This window comes from Hemitrygon akajei, chromosome 3, assembly GCF_048418815.1.
Source record: "Hemitrygon akajei chromosome 3, sHemAka1.3, whole genome shotgun sequence".
Taxonomy (NCBI): domain Eukaryota; kingdom Metazoa; phylum Chordata; class Chondrichthyes; order Myliobatiformes; family Dasyatidae; genus Hemitrygon; species Hemitrygon akajei.
Genome location: NC_133126.1, coordinates 113,343,510 through 113,363,236, shown reverse-complemented (window position 1 = coordinate 113,363,236; position 19,727 = coordinate 113,343,510). Strand labels below are relative to the sequence as shown.

The 19,727-nt window shown below is 44.2% G+C and overlaps 1 protein-coding gene across 1 annotated transcript in view; it reads right to left on the bottom strand.

The window, feature by feature from the left end:
• The window catches only part of LOC140725310 (unconventional myosin-VIIa-like), a 156,651-nt gene that overhangs the window by 123,055 nt on the left and 13,869 nt on the right, over positions 1 to 19,727 (bottom strand). The window contains exons 5-9 of the mRNA XM_073040619.1: positions 17,594 to 17,715; positions 14,657 to 14,799; positions 13,071 to 13,184; positions 11,277 to 11,430; positions 1,992 to 2,068 (exon numbers count right to left, since the gene is read on the bottom strand). Of these exons, the coding sequence (XP_072896720.1) occupies positions 1,992 to 2,068; positions 11,277 to 11,430; positions 13,071 to 13,184; positions 14,657 to 14,799; positions 17,594 to 17,715 (610 nt within the window). The remainder of the gene's footprint in view (positions 1 to 1,991; positions 2,069 to 11,276; positions 11,431 to 13,070; positions 13,185 to 14,656; positions 14,800 to 17,593; positions 17,716 to 19,727) is intronic.

The window sequence follows — 19,727 nt, the reverse complement described above, 5'->3', positions numbered from 1 at the left end:
CCCTCTGCCATCAGATTTCTGAATGGTCTATGAACCCATGAACACTACCTCACTATTCTTCTTTAGCACTATGTATGTGTTTATTTTGTTTCTTATTGTAACTTATAGTAGTCTTCCCACATTTTCCACTGTACTACTGCCAAAAGACAAAACATTTCACAACATAAACATGAGAAAATCTGCAGATATCACTGATAACAACGCTGATTCTGAGCATCTGTGGAAACAGAAATAGTTAATATTCCAGGTTCAAGATCATGAACTTGGAAAGAGAGAAGACAATTTATCTTTATTTTATATTGTTTTTTCCTTATCTTTTTAATTTTATTTATTTTGTTGTATTTGTATCTTTATGTTGCAGAAGAGAGCGGGTCAGCTGGATATTTCTAAGGGAATATCTCTGACATGCGGTGGCACGGTAGCATAATGGTTAGCACAACGCCTTATAGAACAGGCAACTCAGGAGTTCGTACATTCACCCTGGGTGCTCCAGTTTCTTCCCACAGCCCAAGGATGTACCAGTTGGCAGGTTAAATTGTCCAGTGATTAGGCTAGGGTTAAATTGAGGGGTTGCTGGGCAGCACAGCTCGAAGGGCCAGAAAGGCCTGTTCCACACTGTATCTCAATAAATAAGCAACAACAATGCCGGGGTTGCAGAGGCCAGCCAGTTCGGAAACATTACGGTGTCTCTTGGCCCACATCAGTTTGATCGGCTGGGTGCTTCCACATTTTTATTGACGGCAACAACCTCTGCAGTCTGCAATCTGCCACTCGTGATGGTACAGATTGGGAAGAACTTTAAAAGCTTGAGAATACCTGTCAGGGGAAGTGAGGAATGTGTGTCAGGCAGTAGCTGGATCAGCAACTTTCACAGGGCAGCAAGTGTCTTCTCAGCTGATACCACCATACACAATTCCCAGCCTCACCTCGTCTGCACACTCCACTCACCATGCATTATGTGCAGTCCCCCCAACACCACCACTGGCAGGGGCTTACACCCCTGTGGTGGGAGGCGAGGGTTGGCACAGTGGTGCAGTGGGTAGAGCTGTGGAGGCTTGGGTTTGATCCTGACCTCGGGTGCTATCTGAGTGGAGTTTGCACGTTCTCCCTTGACTGCGTGGGCTTTGTGTATATCCTGGTTTTCTCTCACAGCCCAAGGTGTGTGACTGGCTGTTATAAATTACTCCTCATGCGTGGGTGAGTGGTTAAATCAGGGATAGTTGATGGGAATGTGGGAAGAATAAATAGAATTAGTGTTAGCTGGTGTTTGGCTGTCAGCATGGACTCATTAGGACAGGGACCTGTTTTCATGCCATCTGTGAGGTTTCAAGAAGAATTTTAATGGTGGATGGGAAGTGAGGGAGATGGAGAGGTTTTTTGATGCAAAGTTTTCAGAGTGTTTTTTTATGTCATTGCCAGATGGGTTAGAGAGGCCATGGTGCAGGGTGTGAGAGGGGTGGGTAGGGTTTGTCAAACAGATGCAATGAATCGGCCAGTACTCCTTCTTCTTCAGCCACATTTAGCAGCAAAGCGCAAACTCAAACCTCAGTCTCAGTCCAGTGACACCATTACAATAGGCACCACAGGAGTTCGAGATATGGTACCTGTGGTGAACTACGTATACCTGTCTGGACACACTCCCCCCCCCCCCCCCCCCCGCTGACTGCTCCTGTGGCTCCTCCCACGGACCCTGGTATAAAGGTGATTGGAGCCTGAGCCCTGGCTTCAGTCTCCAGGATGTAGTGTGGTGGTCAATTGCTGCTTGTTCTTTCTTCCAGCCAATAAAAGCCTTTATCTCGCCTCACGTCTCGGAGAGTTATTGATGGTGCATCAGTACCAGAATACCACAGGGACAAAGATGGTGCTCAAAGTGCCATGAGGAATGGGATATCTTCCTACTCACTCACAGGCACAGACAACAGCCTATTCTCACAGGCTCTTCATTCTGTAAGAAACCACGCCGGGTATTTAATAAGGACTGATTTACCTACCTCAAGTAACTTGGTTACCATGGAGAGGTGATTTGAAGACAAAAGCTCACAGCAGTCCAAGTTATTATATACAGTGGCTGTAGAGGAATATACAAGTGAGGACAACATGAGGTCAGTGGTGAATTCTGAAAACTGAAAACATAAAGACGTTATACTTGTTATTCCTGAGATCAAACTGATTTCTGGCACTCTGTACTTGTGGGCTCTCTCTGATGTAGTCACATGCAAATCTTACAAAACAATAACATGAGGGCTTTTAAAAAGCCTTCCTTCCTGGAAATGTAAGGATTCATTCCCTTGTAAGAGGGGCATGGCTGCAGAGAGACTAGTGGAAGCCAGCTTTAGAGTTCCAAAGGTTACTGATGTGTGTGTGTGTGTGTGTGTGTGTGTGTGTGTGTGTGTGTGTGTGTGTGTGTGTGTGTGTGTGTGTGTGTGTGTGTGTGTGTGTGTGTGTGTAAGAGAGAGAGAGAGTGAGAGAGAGAGAATATGAATACAAGTGTATGTATGTGTGTGAAATTTCTGTTCCTAAACAATGAGTTCACCAGGTTTGTCAGATTATTTTCTAGTTCTTGTTTTGCTGGTGTTTCTGCTGAGTTCAGAATATTGGCTGTAAAGTGCTTTATGGTGCAATGAGTTGTGAAAGACACTCCACCAGTTCTATTACCTCAAGATCCCCAGTGATATAATGCTTCTAGAACCATAGAACATAGAAACATAGAAATCTACAGCACTTACATGTCCTTCAGCTGACCATGTAACCTACTCTAGAAACTGCCTAGAATTTCCCTATGGGTAGCCCTCTATTTGTTTGAGCTCCATGTACTTATCTAAGAGTCTCTTAAAAGACCCTATCGTTTCTGCCTCTACCACCATCGCCAGCAGTGCATTCCATGCACCCACCACTCTCTGTGTGAAAAACTTACCTCTGACATCCCCTTTAACCAGCACCTTAAAACTGTGCCCCCTCATGCTAGCCACTTTGGCCCTGGGAAAAAGCCTCAGACTATCCACACAATCAATGCCTCTCATCATCTTATACACCTCTATCAGGTCACCTCTCATCCTCCATCACTCCAAGGAGAAAAGGCCAAGTTCACTCAGCCTATTCACTTAAGGCATGCTCTCCAATCCAGGCAACATCCTTGTAAATCTCCTCTGCACGCTCTCTATAGTATCCACATCCTTCTTGTAGTGAGGTGACCGAAACTGAACGTATTCCAAGTGGGGTCTAACCAAGGTCTTATATTGCTGTAACATTACTTCATGGCTCTTGAATCCAATCCTATGACTGATGAAGGCCAACACACCAAATGCCTTCTTAACAACACTGTCAACCTGTGCAGCAGCTTTGAGTGTCCTATGGACACAGACCCCAGGATCTCTCTGATCCTCCACACTGCCAAGGGTCTTACCTTTAATTCTATATTCTGTATTCAAATTCGACCTACCAAAATTAACCAATTCACACTTATCTGGGTTGAATGCCTTCTGCCACTTCTCAGCCCAGTTCTGCATCTTATTGATGTCCTGCCATAACCTCTGATAACCCTCCAGACTATAAAACCAGTGTTGTAAATTTCACCAAAATGGGGCAGAATCTAATGAACACATTCACCGACAGTGCAATAGAGACAAATGGGTTGAATTCATCCCACTGTAATGGCAGAAGATCTCCCCAACTAAACATCCACCTGCCCTTTGGGTGAGAGGTGTGGCACCCTTCTTAAGCTTCATGACATCAATCCTCTACCAGCCTTTTACCGGTATCTCCTCGTGTCCTCTAATTATCCTGTCACTTGAAATGATGCTTCCTAATCTTTCTTTTTTTTTAATAAACATTTTTTAATTAGTTTTTCAAAACATTTTACAAATTAAAAACCCCAAATCCCAATGAGGAGCATTAATACAGTGCAAAATTAAGCGTACAGTAACAATATGCTACAAAGGAAGAGAATTTAACAAAAAAAGCACCTAAATTAAAGACAGGTAAGCTTAGTGTCCTCCCCAAGCCCCACAACACAAGATAAAAAACAACAACAACTCCAGACCGACCACAACACAGTATAAAGAGTATAGGTCAGGACAGTCAAACTCCCAGACTGTGAATACACTTAGCAACAGAGGATAATAATGCCTACTACCAGAAAAAAAAAGGGAGCTGAAAGCAAGGGACCGAAAAGAAGAAAAAAAAACCCTAGTCAGGAGGAAGGTTATGAAAGTACTCGATAAAAGGCCCCCAGACCTTATGGAACTTTAGATCCGAATTAAGAACTGAATAATGAATTTTTTCGAGGTCCAAGCAGGCCATAATGTCATTAAGCCATTGCGCATGAGTGGGCGGGGCAACATCTCTCCATCTAAGGAGGATCAAGCGTCTCGCCAGGAGAGAGGCAAAGGATAGTATTCGGCATTTGGTCGGACCCAGACATAAATCTGTCTCGCCCCAAAAACCGAACAGAGCAATTAAGGGGTTTAGTTCTAGATGCTGATTCAGAATACCCGATAATGTAGTGAAGACATCTTTCCAGAATTTCTCCAAGCTAGGACAGAACCAGTACATATGGATGAGAGAGGCCACGCCCCTCTTGCATTTATCACAGAGCGGACTAATGCCAGGGTAGAATCGAGATAGTTTAGATTTAGACATATGGGCTCTATGAACAATCTTAAACTGTAAAAGGCAATGGCGAGCACAAAGAGAGGTTGAGTTAACCGATTTGAGAACTGAGTCCCAGCTCTCCTCGGATAAGGAGATATTTAAATCCTGCTCCCAGGCCATTTTAATTTTATCCACAGGGGCCCGTCGTAAGGCTGCTAGTTTATCTCGGATAATTGATATTAAACCTTTACCTAGTGGATTAATGGAAAGAAATAGGTCCATAGCATTTTTCGCAGGCATTTCAGGAAAATTAGGAATTAAAGGAGCAATAAAGTGTCGGATTTGGAGATATCTGAAAAAGTGAGCGTTAGGCAGGTTGAACTTAACAGAGAGCTGCTGAAAAGAAGCGAAGCGATTATCGATGAAAAGATCTTCAAAATGTCTAATGCCCTTCCTATACCAAACATGGAATGCTGAATCATACGTAGTAGGTAAAAAAAGGTGATTGTGTGCGACAGGGCTAGAAACGGAAAACCCCTGGAAACCATAGCATTTCCTAAACTGAGCCCATATACGCAAAGTGTGTCTAACAAGAGGATTAGCTATTGATCTGGGCAGACTACTAGGGAGTGCAGAGCCAAGAAGTGCAGATATAGATAATTCTTAACTGGAGCTCAACTCCATTGCCACCCAGTTAGGGCACTCGGGTTGGCCGTGGAAGAAAGACCAGAAGGTAGCACAACATATATTAGCTGCCCAATAATAGAAGCGAAAGTTAGGAAAAGCCATGCCACCCTCTTTTTTAGATTTTTGGAGGTGGATTTTATTAATTCTAGAGCACTTATTCTGCCACAGATATGACAAAACAATAGAGTCTAAGGAATCAAAAAAGATTTAGGAATAAAAATTGGGATAGATTGAAATAGGTATAAAAATTTGGGGAGAACATACATTTTAACAACATTAATACGACCTACCAAAGACATAGATAGAGGTGACCACTGTACCAGACTCTGTTTTATAGCATATGAAAGGTTGACAAAGTTTTCACGAAAGAGATCTTTAAACTTCCTTGTGACTGTAATTCCAAGATAAGTAAATTGATTATGGACTACTTTAAAAGGGAGATCACGAAATATTAGTTCTTATGCTTCTTTATTAATTGGGAAAAGTTCACTCTTATGTAAATTAAGTTTATAGCCAGAGATCTGGCTAAACTGGTCAAGAAGTGAAAACATTAGAGGTAAGGATGTAGATGGATTTGAGAGAAAGAGTAATAAGTCATCAGCATAGAGAGAAACTTTATGCTCAACACTCCCTCTCCAAATCCCGGTCAATTCAGGACAGTCTCGAAATGCTATCGCCAGAGGTTCTATAGCCAAATCAAAGAGAAAGGGACTTAAGGGGCATCCCTGACGGGTGCCACGTTTGAGATTAAATACTTGGGATTTCTGAAAATTAGTTAAAACAGAAGCAGTAGGACACAGGTACAGCAATTGGATCCAAGAGATGAAACTTTGGCCGAGGTCAAATTTTTCTAAGGCTGCAAAGAGGTAGTTCCACTCTATACGATCAAATGCTTTCTCTGCATCAAGGGAGATAACACATTCAGGAGTCCCAGTTGGAACTGAGTATAAAATATTAAATAGACGCCGAATGTTAAAAAAAGGGAGACGGTTTTTAATAAAGCCTGTTTAGTCATCAGAGATAATGGAGGGAATAACGGTTTCTAATCTATGAGCCAACACTTTAGCTAAGATCTTTACATCAACATTGAGCAGAGAGATCGGCCTGTACGAGGAACAGTCTGTTGGGTCTTTTCCCTTTTTTAAAAGAAGAATAATAGATGCCTCATTGAAAGAGGGTGGCAATTTGCCGTAATTAAATGAGTCAGATAATACTGAAAGTAACTGAGGAGAAAGAAGTGAGGAAAATGATTTATAAAATTCTACAGGGAACCCATCAGGTCCAGGAGATTTCCCTGAGGACAGGCTTCCTAATCTTTCATCGTCACCATTCCAGACACCACTTCTGAAGACAAAAATAGCAAGATTTCTTACTCAGACTTTACAGTTTACTTAGGAGTCTATCCTGAGGTATGGAGATGAGCATGGGGCATGGTACTCCAAGTGTGGTCAACCTTAGATTCTCTATAAATTCAATATTACCTTCCTCCTTTTAAAATTCTAAATTCCAGGAAATAGCTTCTTTGTCCCCATCCTGCATTCATTACAGTTTTAGATGGCTTCTTGATAAGTGAGAAGGTGAAAGGTTATTTGGACAGGTGGAAATACAGTTTAAGATAGTTATTTAATAGCAGAGCAGACCTTTCTTCCTTTCTCATTTATTTGTTCAGTCTCCCCTTAATTGTGATTCTTCTACTTTCTTTCGTCCCTCCATAGAGGAGTGAGTTCCATATTCCCTATGATCCTTGCGGAATAGAAGTTCCTTTGGAATTCCAGTTTGGATTTGGGGTTACATGAATTTTATCAAAACCCAGACATTTTTAGCTAAATGTAATCAAGTTGACACTGTGAATTCATTGAAAAGCGTGGAGACGAGAGTCCAGGACTTGGTGTAACGAAGTCCCTCATGGGAGGCTCATCCAGAAGATGCATGGGATGCATAGCCATTGGATTCAGAATTAGCTTGCCCATAGGAGACAGAGGATATTCTAGCTCAGATCTGATGATGTGAAGACCCAGAGACCCACAGCGAACTGGTGTTGGGGGTGTGTAGGTGGACGGCTGACTACAAGAAAATACTGATATTGAACTTCAGATCACTGGGCCATAGGAAAGGCAGCTCAGCTCTAAGAACATCTTAAGACCTGCTTCAGGAACACATGATTTGCAGACAAACTTTATGCCAGTGAAGTCCCATTGAACATCACCTGACACCAATGCATGTGTCCAAGCAGCTCTGTCTTATGTTTGTCATTCACTCCAAGTCCTGGACTCTCGTCTCCATGCCTTTCGATGAATTCACAGTGTGAACTTGATTGCATTTAGCTAAAAATGTCTGGGTTTTGATAAAATTCCTTTCCACGTGGTAGAACATATTTCATCGCACAAAGGAATGTCAAACCTGCGACGCTGAAGTTAAGTTAGCATTTGCACCCTTTGTCCATACGTCCATCTCTAAGTGTCTCTGCTCTGTACTGTGTTGGTTTGTAATCTGTTGTCCTTTAATCTGCACAATTCAGCACCAACTTCCAATTCCCAAGCCTAGGTCACTCACAGAAGGGATGAACAGAGGTCCCAGCAACAATCTCACAGCAGGGTAGACAGGGGAACTGAAGGCTGAAAGCAGGCGAGAGGTTTGAACCTACGAGGCTGAGGTCAGTGCTGGTTGAACTGAGTGGGATGATGATGACAGGACACAGAGGTAAGGGAGAGAGTTGGTAGGGTAGGATAAGAAACTGCACAGATGGGCTCGGGGGGGTCAAAGGCAGAAACAAAGGTTTCAGCACAGTACAGTGGGATCAGCCTGTGCTGTGAGGGTAGAAGCAGGCAACCAGTGATGGAGCGGAACCAACGGTGGCACTATGTTTGAAGGTCTAATGGAGGTCTCTAGATCTGCCCAGTATGGTGGCCATACAGCTGGAGGGAGAGGACTGGAAGCAGAGTTCCTGTTTGCCGGCAGTGTAAGCTGCTGCAGGGGCTGTGGTGAGATCAAGCCGGGTGACAGATTACACCCGAGTGTCAGGGGAATGTTGGGTGGGCGGGAGTCAGCAACAGATTCCTGGGAATTCCAAGGTAACACAACAGGAGCAAAGATGGGATGGACAAGGTCAGACTATCTGAAGCAGATAGAGAGGGGTTTTATGGATGGGCAGGGGGGTCATTATGAGATGATACCTTATACCAACTGCTTGCATCCCAGAGCAGGAGATGGAGTGGTGAAGATTGCAGATTGCCAACCTGTGACATTTTGGGAATTGCAGAGGAGTGGAAGGATACACGTTGGCAAGGACAAATGGGTCAAGAAGATGATATTCTGTGGAGAGCAGACTTGGAGAAGAGGACATCATTTACAAAATCAGCTGACGTGGGTGGGTGAAAAAGGGTGCTGGGCAACCAAATAGTTACTGGAGCAGGTTACGTTCAAAAGACCATAGGTGTTAAGAACAAAAGCAGTCTGCCATGACACGAGGAAGCTTTATATGAGAAGAAACTCATCCACATTGCACACTTTATTCAGAGACCAAACTTCCAACAGTGTACAGTAAGGTGAAATACCCTCCCAGCATTTACCCTGTTAAACCACATTGATTCTGGCATGCTTCAATAACCTACATGTTATTTAGCCAGGGAGAGTTGAAAGGAAGGCCTGAGATGGCATGGGTGGGAAGCTTGAGAAACCGATGAGCTCAGGGCTCCCACAAACTGAGCTTAGGGGAGGCTTTAATTGCAGGGCTAAGAGAACTTAGAATGGAAATCACAGGTAAAGCCTTCCCCACCACTGAGCACATCTACATGAAGTGCTGTCACAGGAAAGAAGCATCCATCATCAAGGACCCTCACCATCCAGGCCATGCTCTCTTCTCACTGCTGCCATCAGGAAGGAGGTACAGGAGCCTCAGGACCTGCACCACCAGGTTCAGGAACAGTTATTACCCCTCAACCACCAGGAAGGAGGTACAGGAGCCTCAGGACCTGCACCACCAGGTTCAGGAACAGTTATTACCCCTCGACCACCAGGAAGGAGGTACAGGAGCCTCAGGACCTGCACCACCAGGTTCAGGAACAGTTATTACCCCTCAACCACCAGGCTCTTGAACCAAAGAGGATAACTTCACTCACCCCAGCCCAACACTGAACTGTTCCCACAACCTCTGGACTCATTTTCAAGGACTCTTCATCCCAGGTTCTCGATATTTATTTATTTATTTATTTTTGTAATCTGCACAGTTATATTTGCACATTGGTTATTTGTTGGTCTTGTTGGGTGCAGGTTTTCATTGACTATTGTGTTTCCTTGTATTTGCTGTGAATGACCACAAAGAAAATGAATCTCAGTATCTGCTAACATATATGTACTTTGACCATAAATTTACTTTGAACTTTGAGAGGAAGGAATAATTGGTAGAGGCTGTAACTAAATAGTCTCAATGTGAGTCACTCATGGTACAGGAAGGGATAGGGGAGAGGTTAAAGGTGACAGTGTACAGTGATAAAGAGAGCAACAAATATTTTGCTGAGTGTCATCTGCTGAGGTTTCAGGTCAAACCCTGAATCAGGATTGAGTTCTCCCAGCAGATTGTTTGTTGATCCAGAATCCAGCACCTGTAGTGAAGAAGGGAAGCTAGGGTGATCTGAAAACTGTGGGCTGTTAAGTCAGAGAGGAGAGCAGAAACCCACTCTGCTTCATGCAGTGGAGATATAAACAGGTTGTCAGTATTCAGGGAGTTCATTGGACTTCAGGGGTCTGAAATGAAATGCACTTAATGAGAGCATCAGACGCTGGAGATGAAGGTCTAAGCTCCTAAACGGTGCACTTTAGGAGCTTAGAGCCAGAGTAGAGTTAAGAAAGCCAGTGTAGAGCCAAACACTGAGCAGTTGGAAACAGAAAGTACTGTTAGCTGGGAGAGCTGAGCTAAGCTGATGACAAACCTTTCTCCCTCTGTCCGGGTGCCTTATATTGGGGTACGTTTAAAAAGAACATAAAGAGAAAATACAGCTGTTGATATTAAATTGTTTTAGAAAGAGAGTGCATGATTTGTTACCATGAAAAGTGGAAGTGTAACAACCATACAATAGAGGATGTTACTCTGAGGCTACTGAACAACGTCCTTCCTCTGACAAAAAATAGCCGGCAAGATATTCATGTTGAGACGTTGCAATTCTGTAAAAAGCAGATTATTATCTAAATGTAATGAGGCCGCAGGTAAGTGAGGTTCAGGGAGACTTAAGTACACAAATGACAAAAAAAAGCTAGCAAGCAGGATCAACAAGTAGTTAAAATGGCAAACATCATTTGGCCTTTTCGATGAAGTGCTTAGAGCTTAAAAATCAAGAGGTTTTGTTGCAAATGGGCAGAGTGTTAGTGAGGCAGCACCTGGAGTGCTGTGTACAGTTTTGGTCCCATTACCTACAAAAAGATACTACATCAGAGGCAGTTCAAAGGAGATTCTTCAGGTTAATTCCTGAGATGAAGGGGTTGTTCGATCCAGAGTGGTTGGACAGTTCGGGTTTGTATTCTTCAGAGTTTAGAAGAGGGATTGACTTATTAAGACAGGCACAATTCTGAGGGGGCTTGGCGAGGCAGATGTTGAGATGTTTTCACTAGTGGAAGAGCCTTGGACAAGGGGACATAGGAGCTGGTCATTTAAAACAGAGGTACATAGAGATTTCCGGCAGAGGGTAGTGAATCCCTGGAATTCTCTGCCCTGAAGAATGGTGGAGATCAGATCATTAGAATGCTTAATGATGGCAGTGGATCATTTCTTGAAAGATCAGGGAATTCTAAGTTCTGCAGAACTGGGACAGAGAAGGAGATGAAGTCAATCAGTCCTGATCATATTGAAGGGTTGAGGAGCTAAGTGGTCTACTCCTGCTCCTATTTCCTGGTGTTCCCATATTCCCATAGCCCACAATACAGTCAAGGTGACCACATGATTAAGTTTACTCGACCATCTTACCAACCAGTGGCCTTGTCTGCCACACTCTCCTGTTTGTTCATACCTTGAAACTTGAGGTTACCCAGGTGCAGAATAGCAGCCAGTAGTTTGTTAATTTCCCATTGCTCTTTATCTGAAAATGTCAGGATTTTCATAGCTGAGCAAATATCAGCGTAATGTTCTGCATCATCTTGCCCAACACAGCTTGTACAGTTACCCTGCAGGAAAACATCACACTTTGTGGAAACTGAAAGTGATTGTCCTAAATAATAACCATATTACCATAACATTGACTGAGAATTGCTACCATTTACCACCTCCCGACTATCACTGCTTTCACCTGCGGTAGCAGAGGTAGTGCAGGTGGTCCCAGTGATCTAGGTTCAGTCCTGATCTCTGGTATTGTGTGCAGTTTGCATATTCTCTTTATGACACTATAGGTCTCTCTAGTTCCCAGTGTGGGTGCTCTGGTTTCCTCCCAAATTCCAAAAGGCACTGGCTGGTAGGTTAGTAAGCTTCTGCGAATTGCCCCGGTGTAAAATCTTGGGGGAGTTATGGAGAGAATTACATTGGATTAGTCTACATGGTTGATGGTTAGCATGGATTCAGTGGGCCAACATGCTTGTTTTGGTGGCTCTATGAATCAGAGTCATAGAGCAATACAACACAGGTATAGGCCCTTCAGCCAAACACATTGTCCACCCAACTTGTCTCAGCCCTATCCCTCCAGGTCCCTCCCCTCCCTGTTCATCTTCAATGTACCTGACTCAACTACTTCCTCTGGCAGCTCATTCATATACTCAGTATTCTCTGCATGAAAGAGGTGTCCCTCAGCTCCCTTTTAAATCTTCCCCCTTTCACCCTAAACCTAGGTTTGCACTCCCTTATCGTGTGGAAAAGACTACTATGGCCCTGCTTATCTGTGCTTCATATAGACTCTCTATAGACATTCTATTCTAAGTGTTGTGAACATACTGTATATTTCATTCAATGTATTTCTTATTAGTGCCACACAAGACACACAGTCTACAAAGCTCATCAACCTGAAGTGTTAATTATTTTTCTCTCTCCACAGATGCTGCTTAACCCACTAAGTATTTCTAACATTTTCTATTCTCATTTCAGATTACTAGTATCTGTAGAGTTTGTTCTTGCTTTAAGATACATCCCACTAAATGCATGCTGACCATCAGCCATGGATCTCAATCCCATTTTATTCTCCCCATAATTACCCCCCCCCCCATATTTTACACCAGGGGCAATTCACAGCAGCATATTTAAACCACAAAGCAATCTGAGATTAGTTAAATCAAATTTAATTACAAGGGAATGCAGATACTGGAAATTTTGAATAAAAAGCTTCTGGAAATGCCAAATAACTTTACTGCTGGAAATAGTTTTGATCTAATGACCCAAGTATCTGATCTTGTACTTTTTTTTGCATCTCTTTCAGCAATTTTGTCCCTTTGTGATAAAAAAAAAGTAGCTCAGTGCCAGCTGTGGATGGAGGGGCTGTGTTTTTATGAGACAGTCATTACTGCTTGCTTTTACAGTGTATGGAGATTTCAGCCTTCCAGTATATTATTTTACACAATATAGCTTTTCTTTAGAAACAAAAGAGCAAGTCTGGTGCCGCGACGGCAATTCTGAATCAGCCCATTACTTCCAGCCCACTACAAGCAAGTCCATAGTACTTCATGCTAATCAAATCTTGTTTCTTCACAGAGTTTAAGATCTTATGAATTAACATTGGATGGAGAAGCAAGGCTGATTTTCGATCTTATATGTACGGCACAAACTCACAAATGGCTCTACAGGTTGGAACAACAGCTGGCTTCTGGCTAATGCAGCAACTCACCATGGTGAGATAGTCATACTCGTGTGCGGTGCCCAGACTGAGCAGTTTCTTCTTCTCTGTGTTCATGCCCACCAGCAGACTGTAGAATATGTGGTAGTTTCTCTCATCTGGAGCCTGTGTGGAGCACAGAATAACAAACAGAGAGGTGGCAAAGTGGATAATCGAGTAGCAGCTACAGCACAGTGCTGACCCAGCACTCATCTATTGAGAAGAACAGGTCACTTCCTCACCAAGTGGTTAGATTGTCTCAGCCTCCCTCAGCAATTTCACCCGGCACCAACCCAGGAGCTTAGCAGTACCTATGCAAAATCTCCGGAGACTGCTGATGCTGAAATCTGCAGTGAATAGCAAACTGCTGGAAGTCAGTGGGCCAGGCAGAACTCGTGGGGGAAATGGAGAGTCAATATTTTGGATCGAGATTGTAAGGCAGAGGATGGTAGCCTTAAGGAGGGGATGACAATCCAGACGAAGAGGGGACAAGCAAATCACTTTGTTCTTCACTGAGCCTCTGCCAGCGAACTAGCCACTGCGGTCAGGACTAACGGACCAAATGTCTTACAATACAGAAACAGGCCTTTCAGCCCATTGAGTCCATGCTGATATCAAGTAACCAAAACTATAATCCAATACTAATCCCATTCCACCTACCACACCCCCCCCCCCCCCCCCACATTCTACCACTCACCCTAAACAACAAGGTTTCACCTGCCAGTTTGCACATCTTTGGGATGTGGTTGAAAACTGGAGCACCAGTGTGTCCACACAGAGGTCAGCACTGAACTCAGGACTCTGGCACAGGATCAGCTCTTCTGTGAAACACCACAATCCCAGTCCTTCTGTTAAATAAGCAGAGCGCTCATGCATGTGGGAACCGAGTCTCCTGCTTCATTCAGCCTCCTTGCTTACAGAGTAGTTGCTGACTGAGGACTACAACACCTGGGAGATTAGACATGTGCATCTGCGCTGATCTTAAAGTTGCACACAGGTACCATGTGTGACCAGGCTCAAGGTCCAGCAGTTACATGGCCCCCTCCATGCGTTGAACAGATGACGACTGTGGTCAAGGGCACAGCTGTAGACAGTGGAACCACCCAGGAAACTGGGATGGTGAAAGCTGCTCTGAGCCCTGACCAAGGATTAAAATAGGAGGAGAATGCAGAAATATGGAGCAAGGGTGCAGATCACTGGAGAGTGGCACCAGCAGGGCAGTGATATGACATCACCCTTAGCCCCTTCCTCTCAGCAGTGGTTGTGGGGGCCTGTCTTAAAGCAACGAGGTTGTAAAATATCCAATATATTGCTTCTTCCACTTTGAACGGGATTAATGCAGCTTCAGGTGAAGGACATGCCTTTCCATTTGACAGACTACATGTGGATCATTGTCAATGTGTCTCACGTTGATCTGCTGTCACCAAATCCCCTGCAGTCGTGTTGGGCAGAGATGCAGCTGCAGAACCTTTGACATGGTCTCGCCTGTCAAGCAAGTATCACTAACCACACTGCTAATAGTGGTGAAGAATGGGCCCTTGCTGACGTGGGAGCCTATCAGTGCTCATCCAGAGGAGGGCTACAACTTTTACCCTTACCTGTTGACACACTCGGGATTTCTCAAGCAAGTACTGCTCAACCTTTGCCCCTTCTATCATCCCATCTCCACTGAAGAAAATGTCAATGTACTTCCCAAAGCGACTCGAGTTGTCATTTTTCACGGTTTTTGCATTTCCAAAGGCTGAGGATGAAAAATGTAGGAATAGCATCAGAGGTGCTTATGTCAGTCAGGTTGGGTATGGTAATGGTTCAACACACGCCTGTGGGACTGTATCAGAGAATCTAGTCACACACCTGAGAAACAGGCTCTTTGGCTCACAGATTCCATGCAACTACCAACTACCCATTCACACCAATCCCATTTGATTCTCATACATTCCAATCAATTCCACTCCCCGCCACCAATTCTACCATTCACCTGCACACTAACGGTCGTTTACCACGGCCAATTAATCCAGCTTCCGCCACACCTTTGGGATGTGGTAGGAGACTGGAGCATCCAGGGAAACCCATGCAGTCACAGTGACAATCTGAAAACTCCATATAGACAGCATCTAAGGCCAGAATTGAACCTATGACTCTGGTGCTGTGAGTCAACAGTTCTACCACCTGTGTCCAGTCAGTGTCTTGATTTTAACAGGGGGTGGGGTCTGTGCCAGCCATCAGTCACTCATTTGTATCAAATCCCCTGTTAATTTTCCCACTTCCTCATCAATTCTCCTCAGATTCTACCACTCACCCAACCCACACACTAGGAACAACTCATTAAGCTACCAACCCACACATCTTCCAATGTACATGAGCTTTAGAGCACATACACCAGACCCAGGGAAGGCTTCTATCCACTTGAAAAGACCGCTCATATGTTAAGGGTGAACTCTTGATCTCCCAAATTACCTCATCAAGGCCCACGCACTTTATTTGTTTACACGCACTGCACTTCCTCTGCAATTGTCACACTTTACTCTGCAATCTGTTTTTATTTTACTATTGCATTCTACTCACGTATGGAATGATCTGTCTGGATAGCACACAGACAGAAGCTTTTCACTGTGTTTTGGTACCTGTCATAACAACAAACCAATACCAATACCAATGTGGGGAAAAACCAAAGTATCTGGGAGAAACCCACAAAGCCACAGAGAAAGTGTGCGAGGGAAAATGTGTAGGAATTCTTTTCATCAAGCGAGTGGGTGGAATCTGGAATGCACTGCCCGCCAAGGTGGTGAAGGGAGACACTTTCACAACACCCAAGACCTATCTGGACAAATGCATAAATTGCAAGGTATAGAAGACTTCAAACCAATTTCTGGTAAATGGAATTAGTGTAGAGGCTGTAACCAGAGAGGGTTGTCAAAGGAAGAGAGGGAGACATTCAGACCAGACTCCGGTCAGGAGCATAATTGGTTAGGGAGAAGTTCAGACTTGGAATGTTGAGCAACACAGGGGAGTCAGTGCTGCACCATAGAACGGATACACTCTGTCAGTTGAGCACATTGTGAATGAACAGGTAACTGGTGAACCAAAGGATGGGAGTAGAAATAATAAGTGAAGAAGCTGAAAGAACTAGTATGACAATGGAAAGAAAAGAACAGAGCCTTATAACTGCCTGTGAAGTAAAGATGTAGCATCTGGATGGCATGTGGAAAAATGCATGAGAGGAGACTTTATAAGGTATTGGCAGTCACAAATCTGGAGACAACTATCGCAAGGGTAGAAGGTGATTCCCTCACATCGAGGATGGAGAAACAGGAAAACCCCTCATTCACAATGAGGGTTCACACTGATGAGTAATAGAAAAGTGAACGTAATCACACACGTTAACAGTGATGGTAGAAGTAATTAAAATATGCATATGTCAACAAGGTAGTTTAGAACTGGATACTGATTCTGTTCATTTACATGTGTCATTAGTGATAGATAACAAGGTGAATTTAGTGGCTGACACAGAAGGGCTTGTTCCTGTGCTGGATGACTCTTTGAAGATAAACCCAACCTGTCCAGTGTCTCCTCAAAGTTAAAACTTTCTCCCAGGCGACATACTGGTGAATCCTCTCTGCACCCCCTCCACTGTAATCACAATCTTCCTACTCTGTGGGACCAGAACTACACACACACACACACACACACACACACACACACACACACACACACACACACACACACACACACACACACACACACACACACACACACACACACACACACACACACACACACACACACACACACTCTCTCTCTCTCTCTCTCTCTCACACAGTTTAGTGAGATCACTCAAGTTGAATATAATGTTCCCTTAAGGGAATGGAATGTTTGTTGCTGGGGCTTCAGGTGGCTGTAGAGGCCAATTTAGGATCAACGTATTCTGGAGGGTGAATTCCCTTAATGGAGAATGCCTGTGCAGGAAATTGTTTAACATGGGAAGGCTGATGCATGGGCAGCCACCACACAGTCCTTGAGCGATCAGGGTGAAGGTCCAGTGGCACGGAATGCAAGATGACTGGGGACCCTTCACTGCCGTTGTGATATGTCATCATCTTCTGCCTGCTCCACTGTTGGGGGTTTGCTTGAACCACTGTTTGTCTGGAACCTCCCCTTTGACCTACCATGGATAAACCTACCAGGAGCAAAGCCCCAGATGGCTGAATTCCAGCTGGCAATGCTCTCAAGATCTCAGGAACTCAGAAGCCTCTCCACCACAACAAGGTGATGATCCTTGGAGAAGGCACACACGATACACACACGCACGCGCACACAATACATGCACGCACAGACAGATACACATTCACACACACATACACACAGACAGATACACATTCACATACAAATACACGCACAGACAGATACACATTCACACACACATACACACACAGACAGATACACATTCACATACAAATACACGCACAGACAGATACACATTCACACACACACACACATCCCTTAACTTGACTATGGTTTCTTCACGCAAGGTTTACCCTCCAGAATCGGGTTTGCCTCCAGGACCTGCTGTTCGATCCACTGGTGCCGTCCACTGATTGCAGCCAGGAATTTCAGGATCAGCTTTGTGCTCTCCGTCTTCCCTGCCCCCGACTCTCCGCTGTAATTAACAACACTTTGTTTATTGCAAAGTTCTGTACACTATGAAACCTGCTTCAATCTAATGCCCGTAGGACCATCCAATACTCTCTCCAGGGAAGCAGTAGAGACACCTCATTAATTATATTTAAGAAACAGTTAGACAGATTTTTGCATAGCTGGGGGAATTGAGGGTTCTGGGGAAAAGGCAGGTAGATGGAGCTGAGCCCTCAGGCAGATCAGCCATGATCTTACTGAACGGTGACGCAGGCTCAACAGGCCAGGTGGCCAACTCCTGCTCCCATTTCTTATGTTTAATACTGTGAGATCTCTCTCAACCAGGTATGTTCTGGACCATGGTAGCTTCTCTTCGGTAGGTCACTGCCATTCTGGTGCTACGGTGTACGGGTAGAGCAGCAGACCCTCAGCTCCTGAGGCATGGGTTCAATCCTGAGCTACGTGGAACTTGCACGGTGTGGATTTCCTGCCTCATTAAGAGGATGTGTGGGTTGTCAGGTAATTTGCCTCTATTGTGTGGGTGAGTGCTGGAATCCGGAGTGGGGGGAACATAGGCAGAATGAAATAGGAGTAATGGAAATGGGTGGCTGATTCAATGGGCTGAAAAGGTCTGTTTCGGTACTGTATCTGTCTGGGGGGGTTAACAGAATCCTTCTAGCACCTTGGTAGAGGAATTTCTAGCCCTACGACTCCAGTCTTACCCCTCCGCTCTGCAGCCGCATACAGACCTGAGCAGAGTCAATCAGGAGATAACACTGAGCCAATTCAAAGCTAATAAATCATCTTCAGAATTTATTAGTAGAAAAATTAATGCAGAATCTCAGAGAATTTACAGCAAAATCTTCCACAATATGATAAAATGATATAAAAGGATACAATTACACTGGCAAAGGTGCCAAGGAGATCCACCATGCCAATACCTGAGGTGGAAGGATCTCACTTTGAGAAGAGGCTGGATGGACTGACTTTGTTTTCCCTGAAGCAGAGGAGGTCCTGATAGAGATGAACACAATTGTGAGAGGAATAGATAGGAAGAAGAGGGAAGCACATTTCCCTTTAGCAGAGGTGTCTAAAACAAATGGCCATAAGATCTGGGTAAGGGGTAAGGTGTTTAGAGGGGATTGTTGGAGGATTCTTCCCCCAGAAGGTGTTTGGAGTCTGGAATATGCTACCTGGGTAGTTGGTGGATTTGAAGACCCTTACACCATTTAAAAATCAACTGGACAAGCACCTAAGGCATAGAAGAGCTGCAATGGTATTAGTGTGAATGGTCAGCATGGACATAGTGGGCCTGTCTCTGTGCTGTTGACTCTCTGGCCAGGACACTGGGGGACATCTCTGCTCCCAGTAGATCATTTTCATTGCAGGAATTAAATAGCACAGACTGGGAAATCCAGGTGAACATCTCGAGAGCTGAAGTGTCTCAAGTTGAGGACTGTATTAGAAGGATGGGGGAAATGTCTGACAGAGGAAGGAATGAGCAAAACAACGGCTTATTGACAAGGATAAGAATTTTGATGGTGGGGTACTGAATGTGGAATAGAGGTAAACGATGATCACAACTTATGTTATTATACTACCAACACATTGTGGCTGCAACTAAAGAAACTGGTGGCATTACAGATTTATAGAAACAGACTACAACTCCAACACCAATACCATAATTCTAAACAAATTCATTTCCAAAATCCTAGACTTAGGACGTAGTGCTTCTCTCTGCAACTGGCCAACAAACTGCAATCAGCAGCACCTCCACCACCAGGACCAGAATCTAGTTTACCATCACTGGCATGTGTTGTGGAACTTGTTGTTTTGGCAGCAGTACAGCGCAATGCATAAGAATATCTGCCATCATATTTCTGAACGGACAATAAACCAACCCATGAACACTGCCCCATTCATGAGTTGCTCATGGGTTGGTTTATTGTCTGTTCAGAAATATGATAGAGGAGGGGAAGAAGCTGTTCCTAAAACATTGAGTGTGTGCCTTCAGGCTCCTGTCCCTCCTAATTGATG